This window comes from Otolemur garnettii, unplaced genomic scaffold (genome assembly GCF_000181295.1).
Source record: "Otolemur garnettii isolate 467f Iridium unplaced genomic scaffold, OtoGar3 scaffold00044, whole genome shotgun sequence".
Taxonomy (NCBI): domain Eukaryota; kingdom Metazoa; phylum Chordata; class Mammalia; order Primates; family Galagidae; genus Otolemur; species Otolemur garnettii.
This window is the reverse complement of record NW_003852439.1, coordinates 10,045,972-10,063,417: the sequence shown is the minus strand read 5'-3', so window position 1 is coordinate 10,063,417 and position 17,446 is coordinate 10,045,972. Positions and strand designations below refer to the sequence as shown.

Below are 17,446 nucleotides of genomic sequence, written 5' to 3'. Positions count from 1 at the left end.
CCAGCTTCTTGGGAGGCTGAGGCAAGAGAATTGCTTAAGCCCAAGAGTTAGAGGTTGCTGTGAGCTGTGATGCCATAGCACTCTACTGAGGGTGACACAGTGAGACTGTCTCAAAAAAAAAAAAAGGAGGTTTTACTGTTGTTTTAATATGGGAGACATTAATGCAGGTATACACTAACTAATGTGAACAATCCATAGAAAAGGAAAAGGTAAGCAGGCATTTTGCTTAAGCAGAGAATAGCCGTATTAGAAGAGCATGCTGAAGGCCTGTTTGAGGTGGATGATCATGAATTTAAAGTGATAGTACTACATGCTCTGTAACAGGAATTTATCCAGTACTGGTCAGCTGCTTGGCTAATGGAACAGGTACAAAAAGTAGTGGAGTTGAGGTACTGTTGTCTAGGTGGAATGAAGATAAACAGGATTAAAGTATATTGAGTACTGGTAAATCATGATGGCCCATAAGCTACATGAAGATGTGGAAAAGAGAAAGTAAAGGAGGCCAGGCACTGTGGCTTATGCCTATAATCCTAGCACTCTGGGAGGCTGAAGGAGGACTGCTTGAGCTAAACCAGCCTGAGCAAAGAGCGAGATCTGTTCTCTACTAAAAATAGGAAAAACTAGCCAGGCATGGTGGCAGGCACCTGTAGTCCCAGCTACTCAGGAGGCTGAGGTAAGAGGATCCTTTGAGCCAGGAGTTTGAAGTTGGTGTGAGCTATGATATGATAGCACTCTACCCAGGGTGACAGAGACTCAATCTCAAAAAAAAAGAGAGAGAAAGCAAAGGAGTCAATGGCCTGGAAATTCCTCTTAACATCAGGGAAAGGATGTCACTTGCAACTCCATAGAATTTTAAGATCAGTAGCCAATTCCTAAAATATAAACTCTAGGTTCCCTGGGACTTGGGGAAAGATAATGGGTGAAATGGTCAATTTGTATTTAGACAGACCTGGGCTGAATCTTAAATATGATTTGTTAGCTTCATGACCTTGGATAAATTATTCCTAATTAATTTCCTCATTTTAAATAAGCACAATAATCTCATAGACTTTTTCAGAGGATTAAAAAAAATAATGGATGGAAAAGGCTAGAGATATAAGTCATGGTGTATAGGACATGAATCATGGATACTCTTTTCTTTCTAGGAGTAAAATGTAGTAGTATTTATTTGGGGCCAGTTCAGCTTCAAAAATAAAAGCTTTTTTCTTTTTTTTTTTTTTTTTAAGTGAGACAGATTCTTACTATGTCGCCCTTGGTGGAGTGCTGCGGAATTACAGCTCACAGCAACTTCAAATTCCTGGGCTCAGGCGGTTCTCTTGCCTCAGCCTCCTGAGTAGCTGGGATTACAGGTACCTGCCACAAAGCCCAGCTATTTTTTGTTGCAGTTGTCTAGCAGGCCCAGGCCAGTTTGAACCCACCAGTCTCGGTGTATGTGGCTGGTGCCATAACCACTGGGCTATGGGTGCCAAGCCAAAAATAAAAGCTTTTTGATCTCTGAAATGCTTGTTACCCAATCATGTGTGACTAAATGATGTGATAAATGTGACTCAATGAATGTGACATGCAATTAAATATGACACATGAATTTTTTTTTTTTAAGAGACAGTCTCATTCCGTCATCCTTGGTAGAGTGCTATGGCATCACAGCTCACACTAACCTCTACCTCTTGGGCTTAGGCGATTCTCTTGCCTCAGCCTCCCCAGCAGCTGGGACTACAGGCACCTGCTACAATGCCCAGCTATGTTTTTTTGTTGTTGTAGTTTGGCTGGGGCTGGGTTTGAACCTGCCATCCTCAGTATATGGGGCTGGCGCCCTACTCACTGAGCCACAGGCACCACTCGACATATGAATTTTTGAAAAGGAAAGCCACATATATGAATTTTCTTTACATTTATAATGAGTCTGCTGACCCAATCAAATCCTTAGTGGAACTGAAAATGGACATTAGAATTTAAAAATACAGAGGATATGCTCTCTTGGGCCTCTTTTATAAAGGCACTAATTCCATTCATGAGGGCTCCACCCCTACTACCTAATTACCTCCAAAGGCCTTGTCTCCTAATACCATCATCTTGGATGTAAGGATTTTAACATATTAATTTTGGGGGGACATAAATATTCTTAGCACAGATTATCATCAGGTTTATGATTTACAAAATATTTTCTCCCATTCTATTAGTGGTCTTTTCACTCTCTTGATAGTGTACTTTGACACTCAAGTTTTTAATTTTGACAAAGTGCACTTTATCTTTTTTTGTTGTTGTTACTATATCAAGAACACACTGCCAAATCCAAGGTCATGAAGATTTACTTGTTTTCTTTTTCAATTTTTTTTTTCCCATTTTTGGCTGGGGCTGGGTTTGAACCCACCACCTCCAGCATATGGGACTGGCGCCCTATCCTTTTGAGCCACAGGCGCTGCCCCTCCTGTTTTCTTTTAAGAACTTTATAGATAGTTCTTACATTTTTGTCTTTGTTTCATTGAGTTAACTTTTGTACATGGTATAAGGTAAGGGTACAACTTCATTCTTTTGCATGTGATATCCTGTTATCCCAGCATTATTTATTATTATTTTTTTGCAGTTTTTGGCTGGGGCCAAGTTTGAACCCACCACTTCCGGTATATGGGGCCAGCGCCCTACTCCTTTGAGGCACAGGTACTGCCCATCCTAGCATTATTTATTGAAGACACTACTCATTCTCCACTCAATGGTCTTGGCATCATTGTTAAAAATCAGCTCCTGGGGCTGGGAGCAAGGGCTCACCCTTATAAGCACAGCACCTTGGAGGCCAAGGTAGGAGGATTGTCTAAAGCCAGGAGATTGAGACCAGCTGAGACAACATGGTGAAACCCCATTTCCAAAAAAAAGATTTTTTAAAATTAGTTGCCTATATATGCATGGACTTATTTATGGACTCTTCGATTCTGTTCCACTGATCTATATCTGTATGTCTATCCTTATGCCAGTACCACACAGCCTTCATTACTATAGCTTTGTAGTAAGCTTTGAAATATGAGAATGTGTTCCTGAAAAAGAACAAAGTTGGAGACTACTGGGATTTTGGGTAATGGGAGGGGTTGCTTGCAACTCCATAGAATTTTAAGATCAATTTTTCAACTTCTGAAAAGGCTCTTGGGATTTGGATAGGAATTAAACTAAATGTATAAATAGTTTGGGGAGTATTGCTGTCTTAACATTAAGTGATAAGTGAAGATGACTTCCTTTTAACATCAAATTTATGAGTGCCATTATTTTTTTTTCTAATTTGTTTTATTTTTTTTTGTTGCAATTTGGCCAGGGCTGGGTTTGAACTACACCACCCTTGGTATAGGGGGCTGACACCCTACTCATTAAGCCACAGGCACCACCCTGAGTGCCATTATTAATCAGGGTTAAGTGTTTTGCAGTTGAGGCCAGTAATTTGCATGTGTGGAGACAAAAGTGGACTCCATCTTGGATGTTAAGCTACCATGTTACTTCATATTAGCCCCAGTCACATGAATGTCTCCTGATTTCTACTCCTACTTTATTTACTGTCCTTAATGGAAGAACATGTACTCACTATAAATTCTGCCTTTACTATAAAGCAACCTTAATGTTATCACACAAATTGTAAGCTATGAACATATAGCATTCTTGCCTGTTCTGGAGGGTTGCCTTCAATTATCGTACACAGAGCATTTATAAGTTTTCCCTATGGTACCTAAGCCTGGGGTGTGGGGAGTAACAGGTGGAGAACTTGTGGCTACCAAGGCCATACTTGTGTCTTTATCCCCAATAAAAAAAACCCTTTACCAAAAAACTGGATTCGTCTGCTTTATCCTTTGGCTTATTGGTTACTTTGACATTTGCAGGCTGCTTTGAATATACGGCCCCTTTCATGGAACAATGAAAAATTTCCCTTAAACTCATCTAGCACCTCACATAAAAGGTGGCAGAAAGACAGTGCAAGAAATGTAGGAACACCTAGAGTAACTTCTGTGTACTTAGATATGTAAAAGTTATTTACCTTCCTGATTTCAACAATTTTGGTGGTAGAGGAAATAGAATTATACAACAGTAAATAAAAGGTAACACGACCAAAGGCGTGAGAAGACAATGCTTTCCTTGTTCAATCTGCCCTCTCTCCAACCCCTGTCAAGATAAATGAGAGGGACCAGGATATATTTTGGCTTTGGGATTTATAAACAAACCACAAACCTGGGACAAAAACCTTTCAATTCTTCCTTAGAACTGTTAAAACATTAACCCAGTAGAAAATGTCATAAGTTTTCAAGAAAAGGAAATAGTCCAAAAGGGTAAGGACATGATAATCATAGCATATTCATTCAACCTTTGTTTTTTTTCCCTTGTTCCCTAAGATGATATAGAGGGTGTCTCAAAAGTCGTCTATAAAATCACCAAACATAGGGAAAATGGGAAATTATAGCTAAATGTACCTTTTTCGGGGGGGGCGGGGCAGGGTCTTCCTCTGTTGTCCTAGTTAGAGTGTAGTGGCATCAGCTTGGCTCACAGCAACCACAAATTCCTGGGCTCCAGTGATACTCTTTCCCTAGCCTCCAGAGTAGCTAGGAATACAGGTACATATCTGTTTAGCCATGATGCCCAGCTAATTTTTCTATTTCTAGTAGAGATGAGGTCTTGCTCCTGCTCAGGCTGATTGGGAACTCCTGAGTTCAAATGATCCTCCCACATCATCCTTCCAGAGCACTACTACTTACAGGCATGAGCCATCCTGCCTGGCCTAAATGTACTTTTATTTACAAAATATTCATTACAAAGTATTTTCAAAATATTTTCTATGAATTGGCCACCTCTCTGTAAAATTTGAAATATTCTTTCATCTCCCTGGTTTGAGTGTTTTGGCGATATAACAGTTTTCTGCCCCAAATGCTGGCAGGGAATACACAGAACTGTCTTTTTTTTTTTCTTTTGCACTTTTTGGCTGGGGCTGGTTTGAAGCCGCCACCTCCAGCATATGGGGCCGGTGCCTTACTCCTTTGAGCCACAGGTGCCGCCTGTGAACTGTCATTGAAATAAAAAGCACCTCAGCTTAGTCACATTTCTGCCTTCTAGTGGAAGAGCACCATAAAACCCAGAGCTTTTGTTTGCGTTAAGTCACAATAGGGTTCAGGAAAAGGTGGCTCCCAGTGTCAAGGAAGGGCCAAAGAAAAACCTCTCCCAGGGTGGCACCTGTGGCTGAGTAGGGCGCCAGCCCCATATGCCGAGGGTGGCGGTTTCAAACACAGCCCGTGCCAAACTGCAACAAAAAAATAGCTAAGCGTTGTGACGGGTGCCTGTGGTCCCAGTACTCAGGAGGCCGAGGCAAGAGAATCACCTAAGCCTAGGAGTTGGAGGTTGCTGTGAACTGTGACACCACAGCACTCTACTGAGGGTGATAATGTAAGACTGTCTCTTAAAAAAAACTCTCAGTTATGGAACTTTCTTCCTTGAGAAAAGGAATTATATCTAATTGTAAATGCCAATTGCTCCTCACCTACTTTTTTTTTTTTTTTTGGAGACAATTTTACTATGTTGCCCTCGGTAGAGTGTTGTAGTGTCACAGCTCACAGCAACCTCAAACTCTTGGGCTTCAGCGATTCTCTTGCCTCAGCTGGGACTACAGGCACCTGCCACAATGCCTGACTATTTTTTCTTTGTTGTTGCAGTTGTCATTGTTGTTTTAGCTGGCCTGGGCTTCAACCTGCCAGCCCCAGTATATGTGGCAAGTGCCCTACCCACTGAGCTATAGGTGCTGCCTCCTCACCTAGCTTTTGGCTTTTCTTTTTCCAGCACAGCTCGGTCACTTGGGCTAGAGTGCAGTGGCATGGCAGCTCACTGCAACCTCAAACTCCTAGGCCCAAGTGATCTTCCTTCCTCAGCCTCCCTAGTATCAACTATAGGTTTGTGCCAGAATGCCTGACTAATTTTAAAATTTTTTATAGTGATGGAATCTTGCCGTATTGCTCAGGCTGATCCTTCCTTCCTAGTTTTTTTTTTCCAAACTAAGCTATTTAAGCCCAGACTGATCTTGACTTCTGGCCTCAAGCAATCCTGCCACCAAAGCCTCCTAAAGTGCTAGGATTATAGGTGTGAGCCTCTGTACCCAGCTAGCATCTCTTTTATACTTAACCTACAGTATCTTTTTTATATTTAACCTACAGTATTTCTCAGTAGGTGTTTAATATTAAATGCAGCAGTTCTTTTTTTTTTTCAAGACAGAGCCTCAAGCTGTCACCCTGGGTAGAGTGCTGTAGCATCACAGCTCACAGCAACCTCCAACTCCTGGGTTCAAGCGAGTCTCCTGCCTCTGCCTCCCCAGTAGCTGGGACCAGCCACAATGCCCGGCTATTTTTTTCAGTTGCAGCCGACATTGTTGTTTGGCGTGCCCGGGCTGGCTTTGAACTCGCCAGCTCAGGTGTATGTGGTTAGTGCCTTAGCCGCTTGAGCCACAGGCACTGAGCAAGCAGTTCTTAATATAGGGGCCATCAGAGTCATCTGTGAAACTTTCAAAAGACACAGGTTGGAAATCTCTCCCCTAAGATTCATTTAATATAGATAACATCAAAGTTTTTCCAGTTTAAAGCAGTCCACAGGTTATTCAGTTGAGAATCTTGTTTAAGGTAACTCTTCACTAAACTACCTCATTTTCTGTAAATAAATAATACAGCTAGATCTTGCATTGGGAGGAGATGGAAAGGGCTTTCTTCCTCTAACAAACTTAAACCCTAAACAGACTCAGGCCCTACATTTTCAATCTGACTGGAGAAGAATAATCATCTCTACCTTTCCAACTGTCCTTCACATCATGACAGCCATGTCCATGTGTATCAGTCATTTAAAACTTTTTCTGTCTGACATTTTGACATCTTCAAAAAATCTTTCTGGCAGGAGGAGGCTATCTTTTCCCAGGACTAATTCTTAAAGATATTAAATAACTTACTTGGGTGCATGCCTCTCATAATAAGTCAACCACCTGCTTTATCTAACTCACACACCACACCAATATTTCTCCTGTCTTAAGTCAGTCCCATTGGCCAGGTGCCAGGCAACTAAGGAACACCTAAAGCTAAAGCCTACTGGAATTATTTAAATTATCCAATCCTAAAATGTTTACTCTGGGTTGATTTGTTATTCCTGTGGAAACTCCACAAAGGCTCTGGCCTAGGCTTTCTCCTTGTTTCTCTTTCCTTCTGACCAAAAGCCCATGCTTCTCTTGTGGCTCTGCCATGTTGTGGCATGCTGCACCCTCTTTTTTTTGAAATATGATAAATTCTTTCAATAGCATTGGTCTCTCCACGTTGTCACTCAGTCATCTCTATAAATTTTAGACACGACACCACCCCACCTTCCAGTACCTCTGAGCTAACTACAGTTTATTTTTCTGTCTTTGACTTTTGTTGTTGTTGAGACAGTCCGACCCTATGCCCTGAGCAGAGTGCAATGGTGTCATAGATCACTGCAACCTCAGACTTGGGCTGCGGGCATCCCACTGCCTTAGTCTCCTAGGATTGCAGGCATTCACTGAGGTGCCTGGCTGGGTTTTTCATTTTTTTAGGAGTTGGGGGGTCTCACGCTCCCTCATGTGTATACTTTGCTAATCCAATTGGAAACTGTATTACAAACTAACTTAGATTTCCAAAACCAGAGCAAGAAATACCTAACTCCTGTATACAGAAAAAACTCTTAAAAGTGCTATTAGCGGCTTGGCACCTGTGGCTCAAGCGGCTAAGGCACCAGCCACATACACTCAAGGTGGCGGGTTCGAATCCAGCCCGGGCCTGCCAAACAACGACAGCTGCAACCAAAAAAAATTAGCCAGGCGTTGTGGTGGGCACCTGTGGTCCCAGCTACTTGGGAAGTAGAGGCAGGAGACTCGCTTGAGCCCAGGAGCTAGAGGTTGCTGTGAGCTGTGATGCCACAGCACTCTACCCAGGGGGACAGCTTGAGGCTCTTTCTAAAAAAAAAAAAAAGTGCTATTAGCATTTGAAACTCAATATTCAGAACTAAAAGTTCTACCCAGTAATTCTACTCCTAGAGCACAAAAACTTGTACACAAGTGTTCACAGTAGCATTATTTATGCCAAAAAGTGGAAACATCCATATTCATCACTTGATAAATAAATAAACAAAAGTGTCTATGTATGGGACCATTATTCAGTCACAAAAAGGAATGAAGTGCTGATTTATGCTACAACATTAACCTTAAAATTATGCTTAGCAAAAGCCTGACTGAAAAGACCACATACTGTATAATTCCATGTATATAAAATGTACAGAATAGGGAAATGTACAGAAACGGAAAGCAAGTTAGTGACTGCCAGGGGATAGGGTAAAGGGGAATGATGAGTGACTGCTAATGAGTATAAAAGTTTCTATTTGGGGGTTACAAAATGTTCTTGAATTGATAATAATGATGGCTGCATAATCTTGTATGAGGGACACTATTGAAGTTTTGAGATACACAAAAATTAAAAAACATAAAATAATTTTGGTTACTGTATTTTCTCAAAATAATCACCATGACATTCTATGCACTTTTTCATTCTTGTAAACCATTCTTTAAAACACTCCTTCCACTCATTTTCTTCAAGTGCTGTAAGCTCATTTTCGTAGGCACAAACAGCTTCTTCAGGGCTAGAGAAGCTTCTTCCCCGCATGCGATTTTTTACTATAGGTAACAGAAAATAATCACATGGGGCCAAGTCAGGGCTATAGGGTGGATGAGTCATAAGTTCAACTTCTGTGGACTCCAGAAACTGAATGGTGATGTTGGCTGTGTGGGCTGATACATTGTCATGGTGCAAAATGGTCCCCCGCAGTCCTGTCGTTGGCCGCCACTCTTGAAGCTTCCTGAAAACTTTTGGTAGGCATACTGTTGTATACCACTGAGCAGTAAAAGTCCTTTGTTCCTCCAGAGGAACAGTTGCAATATGACCGCTTTTGGAGAAGAAAGTTGCCACCATTTTCCTTCCGACACTTCGGGGCCGCTTCACTTTTGTTGGTGGATTTTCATCAGGAAAAAAAATCCACACTGTCGACTGACATTTATTCTCTGGATCAAACTGGTATATCCAGGTTTCATCACCAGTAATGATGTCAGAAATGCGTCTAGACTTGCCTCCATCGAATCTGATCAGCATTTCTTGACACCATTTAACACGGATGCGCTTTTGCTCATCTGTCAAAGTGTGAGGCACCCAACGGGATAAAACTTTCCTGACTCGAAGATAATTGTGCAGGATTTTGGACACTGCAGGCGATCCAATCTGTAGTGCTGCCTCAATGTCCTTAATTGTCACTTGACTGTTCTTGCGAACCATTTTTTCCACAGCAGCAATGTTTTCCTCAGTTACTGCAGTTGCTGGACGCCCACTCCTCTCTTCATCTCTCAGTGAAGTACGGCCTCTTCTAAATTCTTGAAACCACCGAAAAATTGTCGCACGAGAAGGAGTAAGGTCCCCAAAAGCTCGATGCAAACGCTCAAGGCTTTGAGTCTGGTTTAACCCACTTTTAAAATCATAGAAAATCATTGCACGGAAGTGCTCTCTTCCCAGCTCCATAGCTGACTGCCAATGAGTGCAGAGTGGATGGAAACAAATGAAGCCCTACCAGCAACACAGACAAGTCCAGCGTTAAAATTTGCACAAGTGAATCAGAAAAAAACAGTCTACTGCACTTCTTGGAAGTGCAATAACCACAACGGAGTCTGTCTCAAAACTTTTGTAGGATGGCGCCTGTGGCTCAAGGAGTGGGGCGCTTACCCCATATACCGGAGGTGGTGGGTTCAAACCCAGCCCCAGCCAAAAACTGAAAAACCTTTGTAGTGACTTTTCTACATACATTAGAAACCACTGAATCGTACACTTTAAAGTGTAAATTTTTAATATGTGGATTATATCTTTACATGAACATATCTTCCCTCCAAACCTGTTTCTTGACACTTTTTCCGTGATCACGTTCACTCAGATGCTCAGGCCAGACCTGCAAATCATAACAGACAAGTAGGTCATGACGAGTCTAACACTTTAGATGTCTCCATTTTCTTCACTAACTCGGGCCATTCTCATTTTTCACCCAGATCTTTGCAGCCTCCTAATTAATGGGTCTCGTGGTCTCCTGTCTTGCTCCCCCATCCAATCTTTACACTGCATTTAGCATAGCCTTTAAAAAGAAAATCTTCAATGGTTCCCAATGACCCCAGGCTGAAGCTGAAACCCTTAATAGGATGTGTAAAGTCCTTCAAATTTCATCCTGGGGGGAATCTCTCCAGCTTCACCTTCATCTCAAGCTCTTGACAACTCTGCAAGAGCCTGGGTATGCAGGCCGCGGCAAGCACAGTACAATCCCCTCTTCATGCAGCTAACGTTCCCCAATCACCAGACCTCAACTTTCAGGCTACCCTCTCCGGGAAGCAAACTCTCCCGGGACTGACAGACTGGATCTGGGGTTTCTTCCAATTCCCCTCACTCCGATAACTCTGTTCCACAGGCAGGTGCGCTCTGACGGGGCCGCCATTGTACCAGCAAACACCTGAGTAACAGTGGTGAAACCAGATTTTATCTTAAAACTGCTGTGACAGCACCGCAAACTCACCGTAACTTGTCCTTACCAATTAACAGACTTTATACCGGCGCGGACCGCCGCCGCCCAGCCTGTTCGGCGCAGCTTCCGCCTTTCCAGGCCTCGCCCAGGCCGGCGCTGTCAGTGAGCACTAGTCGCCGCGCGCCCGCGCCCGCGCCCGTAGCCGCGGAGGAAGATGGGAAGGCGAGACACCCCTCCCAGCCAACGGGCCGCTGTGCGCCGGCGCAAACGTAATTCTCCAGGGGGTGGGGTGGTGGCGATGGGTGGCGCATGCGCAGGCGCACGGTTCTCCGTTGAGAAGGTGTCCGGACGGCGCCGGAGGTAGGAGGAGCCGGGCTTTGGGGCTGGGAGTCTGCGCCCGGCGGAGTCGGTTCTGTTATCTCGGGTGGTTCTCGCTCTCCTGAGGAAGAAGAGCTTTTCTCGCCCGTCTTCCTCGCTGGCTCCTTGGCCTCGACAGGCCCGTAGCCTCGGCGGACTGGAGAGGGGCCCGGGGCCCTCCTCGAGGGAGGACGGGAGTGGATCCAGATATCTTTGGTGGTCAGGGTCTGGGGCCTGAGAGCTGTCAGAGTGCTGGTAGCCCTTTCTCAGACGGATCCCTCAGCCTCCTTTCCATAGGTCTCCAGGCTGGGGGGAAGCGGGAGGGTCCGCCCCGCACCGATCCATTCATTCATTCCGTGCCTGCTGTGAGCCGGGCGCCGAGGTAGGTGGGATGCTGAGGCCCAAGTCCCCTACCCTCTGGAAACTTGCAGTCTTGTAGGATCCGTTATGTCTTTCAGCACATATCGATTGAGCAACTATAGGAGATGCAACTGTTTAAGACTCATGTCAACAGAAATGGGGAGACTCCACACTGTTGTGGAGGGTGGAATTTGCTCTAACTTCTCACCACATCCAACAGAATAAAATTCATTTGGCTTAGCCTGCCGTTTCAGGCTCTTGGGAACTAGTTTTTGCCTCTCCCTGCAGCCTTCTGTCCTACCACTTTCTCTTCACTCTGATTATATCAGAGTGAATATCATGAATATCATCAGAGTGCATTTCATGAATTCAACAAGTAGTTGTCCATTACTTATTATAAGTCAGGCACTGGCTAAGCCGCAGAAAATACAAAGTGGAGTAGATGGGTCTGTGCCCTCCTAAAACGTTAACTTAGTAGGGGCAAATAATAAGTTGATGAATAAAACTATAAGAGCAAGATACTCTGGAACCATACTGCCTGGGTTTGATCCCAACCCTGACACTTGAAAAGCTGTGAGAACTTGAACTGGTTCCTGATTCTGCTAGTGCCTGTTTTCTTGCTATAAAGAGAAAGTGGCAGAGGCGGTGCCTGTGGCTCATTGGGTAGGATGCCGGCCCCATATACCGAGGGTGACAGGTTCAAACCCGGCACCGCCCTACTAAACAACAATGACAACTAAAGCAAAAAAGTATTCATGCGTTGTGGCGGGCGCCTGTAGTCCCAGCTACTTGGGAGGCTGAGGCAGGACAATCGCCTAAGCCCAAGAGCTGGAGGTTGTTGTGAGCTGTGATGGCACAGCACTCTACCAAGGGCAACAAAGTGAGACTCTGTCTTTACAAAAAAAAAAAAAAAAAAACCAAAAAAGAGAAAGCGGCACTAGATTCTACCATAAAATATTACTGTACAGATGAAATGAGTTAAAGGTTTGAAAAGCAGTTGTAACCGTGCTTGGCACAAACTAAGCATTCAATAAATAATATCTACTACATGATTATAACCTATGACAAATGATATTGTGAAAACAGTGGATGGTGATAGAGATTAATGTTGGTGGAGGATCCACTTAAAGGATTGGGGAGGCTTCACTAAGGAAGTGATGTAGAAGACGAGAATGAGCCAGCCATTTGTCTATCATACAAAATAGATTCTAGGTAGGGGTATCTGCCTAGCTTTCGAAAACAAAATGATTAATCAGATTATTTGCACAACATGAATCGTATCATTGTGTTTGAAATGAAGAACTTTCTGCTGTTAGGTCATTCATGTGCCAAAGTAAATTATCATTCCTAGGCAGCACTCCAGTCATCTGAGTTTGGAGAGCTCTTGTTGGGCTGATCTGTCTCTCATAATGCAGTGTTTGCTGATAAAGCCTTTAATAGATGGGGGTCTTAGCCAGTTAGGTGATAGTTGTTCTAGATTTCGGACTTCTGTTTCTGTGGTTACTGCCATCCATTGCCCCCCCCCCCAAGTTTCGGTAAAAAACATTCTCTCAAGGTATGCATACTTTTCTGGAAGAACACATGCTTTAAGAAGTTCCTAAATCACTCTCCTCTGTTAATTAGTGATGTCCTATAGAAAGATTAGACCGTGTTGACAAGGCTGTTCTGAGTATTTGAGAGGAATATAGTTATTCTGAAGACTTATCCCTTATCCCACATGCCCTTTTACATTCTGGAAGAAATGCATAAAATAACAATGGCTGTCTAATTACACTTAGATGCTTTTGGTTTTCCACAGATATCAAATTAAGTGAACCAAATGTGCTTTATCACCATGGAGATCTTGGTGAATCATCTGAACATCAAGTTCATAGATAATCTATTTGAGAAACATCTATTGGACAACAAAACATTCTCTTGGCTGTGAACTTTAACAGAGGAAACCTTTAAATATATTATTTAACCATAGGCCTAACTTGAACAAAGACATTTAAATTGCTGTGGAGAGGAAAACAATACTTCTTGTTCTGTTGTACAAATTCTCCAAGTATCTATCTAAGTGAGAAGAGAGGAACCATAGGAGGCTGTGAGTGTGAATGAGACTTGGCTAAGCTTACACTTGGGTTCATGTTTGCATCTGTGTTTATGCCCCAAGACTGACTCTCACTCCTCCGAAGACTGGACTGAAAGCCTTAAATGTTGTCACATGATGGATGAGTCAGATGAGGATTTTAAAGAACTCTGCTCCAGCTTTTTCCAAAGGGTGAAAAAAAATGCAACCAAGGAAGTGCCAAGAGAAAAGAAGGCACAAAACGCCTCAAATGGCACACAGGTAAGAAGCAAATTGAAAAGAACAAAACAAGTTGATACCAAGAGCAAAACCCTTCAAGACCCTGCAGAGAAGAAACCTCGATCTGGCAGCCAGCCCCCTACGACTAAAAAGCAAAGGACTACCAAGTCGCAAGCTACTGAAGTAGATGTCACTGTAAACGGTGAAGGAGGTATGCTTGCTCCGGCTCCAAACCAGCCTGTACTCTGGGAAAGAGCACAGACCACCCAGACAGGTAACTGGGCAAGAACCATCCCCAGAACTTTCCAGAGGAAATCAGAGATGATTTGTCCTATTTTAAACCAGGGGTTAGAAAACTTTCTGAAAAAGGCCAGATAGTAAATTATTTTGGCCTTGTGGGCCATACAGTCTCTGTTGAAACTATTCAACTCTGCTGTTGCAGTGAAAAAGTAGCCATATTCAATATATAAATGAGTGGGTATGGTTGTGTGTTAGTAAAACTTTATAAAAACAGCAGCCAGCCCTATGACCAGAGTTTACTGACTTATGTTTTAAACAGTAGTCATAAAAAATATGATCCCGGCTCGGCGCCTATAGCTCAACCGGCTAAGGCGCCAGCCATGTACACCTAAGGTGGCGGGTTCGAATCCCCAGCCCGGACCCGCCAAACAACAATGACGGCTGCAACCAAAAAAATAGCCGGGCGCTGTGGCGGGCGCCTGTGGTCCCAGCTACTTGGGAGGCTGAGGCAGGAGACTCGCTTGAGCCCAGGAGTTGGAGGTTGCTGTGAGCTGTAATGCCACGGCACTCTGCCCAGGGGGACAGCTTGAGGCTCTGTCTCAAAAAAAAAAAAAAATGATCCCTTGGTGAATTTTTTATATGATTTATGTTTGGAGTCCTCTGCTCTTTCAGAATTTCCTGTGTGGGTTTACATTATGTGGTTGACAAGAGTTACATAAACATGACAAGAATGCTGCTTTTGTCATTTTCTCAAACTTATTCCAAAGTGGGTAAGTTGGAATTGGCAACCCAATTTGGTGGTTGCTGAGAAGGTGCTGTATGGATTTAAGTCCTAGGAGAATCTTAAAGTCCTTTCTTTTTCTCCTCTAAAGATCTTTTATTCTATCCCTCTCCTTTTTTGTTTGTAAGCAGCTTTCTTGCCCTGATACCCTAAGTATATTGATCCATGTGCTTAGCATACCTTCTTCATGCAGAACTGGAAACTATTCTTGCATATATAATACACCACAAGCAGTTTGGGCTCATGAGTTGTTTCTAAATTCTCACCTTCATTTCCTGATCTTAAATCATTTTTTTTCTAGTGTGGTCAGCATCACCTCTCAGTAAATGGTGGTAATATCTTAGCTCGCAGAGACTGTTGTAAGGCTTCAGCAGTGCTGTTTTACCAACACTATTGGTCTCTCCCCTTCCCTTTGCAGGCCTAATAAAAGCTAGTCATGATTCCCCAGAAAGCTGTACCTACATGTATACCTGTGAAATTGACACAACTTCAGGGGGTTTCTAGATCCCTACTGAAGGACATTTCTGGATCCTAAGTTAAAGCAGAACTCCTGATCTAGAACATGTAAACCTTTGTCATTAATATTTTTCTTTCTTTCTTTTTTTTAGACAGTTTCACTTTGTCGCCCTCTGTAGAGTACTGTGGCATCATAGCTCACAGCAACCTCAAACTCTTGGGCTCAAGTGATTCTCTTGCCTCAGCCTCCCAAGTAGCTGGGACAATAGGCCCCTGCCACAACGCCCAGCTATTTTTAGAGATGAGGGCTTGCTCTTGCTCAGACTGGTTCAAACCTGTGAGCTCAGGCAATCCACCCTCCTCAGCCTCCCAGAGTGCTAGGATTACAGGTGTGAGCCTCTGCGCCTGGCCTATTATTATTCTTTAATAACAACTTTATTGGGATATCATTCACATTCTATAAATTTACCCTTTTAAAATATAAAGTTAAATGGTTTTTAGAATTTTCACAGTTGTGCAACTATCACCACCTCCTAATTGTAGAACATTTTCATCATTCCCAAAATAAACCCCAAGCTCAGTTAGCAGTCATTTGTCATTTCCCTCCTATCATTGATGTTTATGTTTACATTGCCATAGGCAAAGAAGTTACCAACAAGCAATCAGTTCTGTTTGAGTCAAACCTAAACTAGTTGATAAAAGACTCCTTTGAAACGTAGGTCATATCTCTATCTGCTGGAAAAGCCTGTTATTTTTCCAGCTACAACAGATGCTTGTGAATATTTTCTTCCTGCCAGAGAGCACTCCCAACAGTGACTCCCAGCCACCTCCTTCCCGTTTGACGACAGTTGTGCCAAGTCCCTCCAAACCTCGCACAGCAGAGCTGGTCCTACAGCGAATGCAGCAGTTCAAGAGAGCAGATCCTGAGCGTTTGAAACATGCTTCAGAAGAATGCTCCCTTGAAGTGGCATTGGAAGAAAATGCCCCAAAGGGCCCTCTAGAGGAGACAGTGTTGGGGAATGGTATGATGAGTATGCTTGTGTCTTCCAAACAGAGCTAAGTTAACCTCTGAAGAAGGGAGGCAGGGAGAAACCCACCTCTGTTGGGTTTTTGCTGTGGGCCTAGTGTTTTACCATGCCTCTACATTGGCTCTAATGAGAGAATAAACGATCTCTTGTCTAGCTTCTTTGACAAGATACTTCTATTTATTTATTTATTTATTTTTTATTTATTAATTTATTTTTTGAGACTGTTGCCCTAGGTAGAGTGCTATACTGTCGCAGCTCATGTCAATCTTAAACTTTTGGGCTCAAGTGATTCTCTTGTTTAAGCCTCCCAAGTAGCTGGGACTACAGGCGCCTTCCACAATACCCAGCTATTTTTTCGTTGCAGTTGTCATTGTTTTAGCTGACTGGAGCCAGGTTCAAACTCACCAGCCTTGATATATGTGGCCAGTGCCCTACCCACTGAGCTATGGATGCCACCCTCATTTTTTTTTTTTAAAGAACAATCTCTGTTTATTAAACATGATTTTTCTGTTTTACCACATACTCCAGGAAAGAAAAGGAAATGAGGCTGGGAGGGAAAAGGGACAATGGTAGGGGAGAGAGAAGGCTGGGAATGGGATGGGGAGGGTAATGTTTGATTTTTTTTTTTTGCAGTTTTTGGCCGAGGCTGGGTTTGAACCTGACACTTCCCGCATATTGGGCCAGCACCCTACTCCTTTGAGCCACAGGTGCCGCCCATGTTAGATTGTTTTTAACGAGACAGGGCCTAGCTCTGTTGCCAAGGCTGGAGTGCAGTAGCATCATCACAGCTCACTGCAACTTCTAACTCCTGGGCTGTAGTGATCCTCTTGTGTCAGCCTCCCTAGTAGCTGGGATTACAAGTGCACATCATTATGCCTGGCTAATATTTTAATTTGGGGTACAGACCAGGTCTTGCTATGTTGCTCAGGCTGGTCTTGAACTCTCAGCCTTAAGCAGTCCTCCTGCCTTGGCCTCCAAAGTGCTAGGATTCTAAGTGTGAGCCACTGCACCCAGCTGACACTGACTGTTTGAAGCATCTATGCTAACTGTCTAATAAGATTTTCCACTTTCTGGATTGTTTGCTTATTTCTTCATGGCATCATTCAGCCCCTTCCTCTTGCCCTTGGATTGCTAATAGACTGTAAGTAATTTAGAGGTCTGATTGGCTCCAGGTTATGGTGCTTCACAGATGCTATGTTTTCTATTGCACCACATCAAGAGGCATGTAATGTCAGGTAGTCCTATTCTTTATCCCCCATAAATAATGTGGACCTTCTATGCCTCATATTCTCATTTCTGATGAAACTATAAGAAAAGAAATAGGAAGAAATCGTACTGATGGACCTACAGCCAGTAAACATGTAGGCTCTTGGTGTTGCATGTGCA

At 43.3% G+C, this 17,446-nt stretch overlaps 1 protein-coding gene across 3 annotated transcripts in view; it reads left to right on the top strand.

Moving 5' to 3' along the window:
* Window positions 1-13,347: 13,347 nt before the first annotated feature.
* The window catches only part of SLX4 (SLX4 structure-specific endonuclease subunit), a 23,904-nt gene continuing 19,805 nt past the window's right edge, over window positions 13,348-17,446 (top strand). The window contains exons 1-2 of one of the 3 annotated variants that reach the window (XM_023513849.1): window positions 13,348-13,829; window positions 15,830-16,054. In XM_023513849.1, coding sequence (XP_023369617.1) covers window positions 13,472-13,829; window positions 15,830-16,054 — 583 coding nt within the window. In that variant the 5' untranslated portion in view covers window positions 13,348-13,471. The remainder of the gene's footprint in view (window positions 13,830-15,829; window positions 16,055-17,446) is intronic. The other 2 variants (XM_023513848.1, XM_023513850.1) reach the window with 2 other exon arrangements.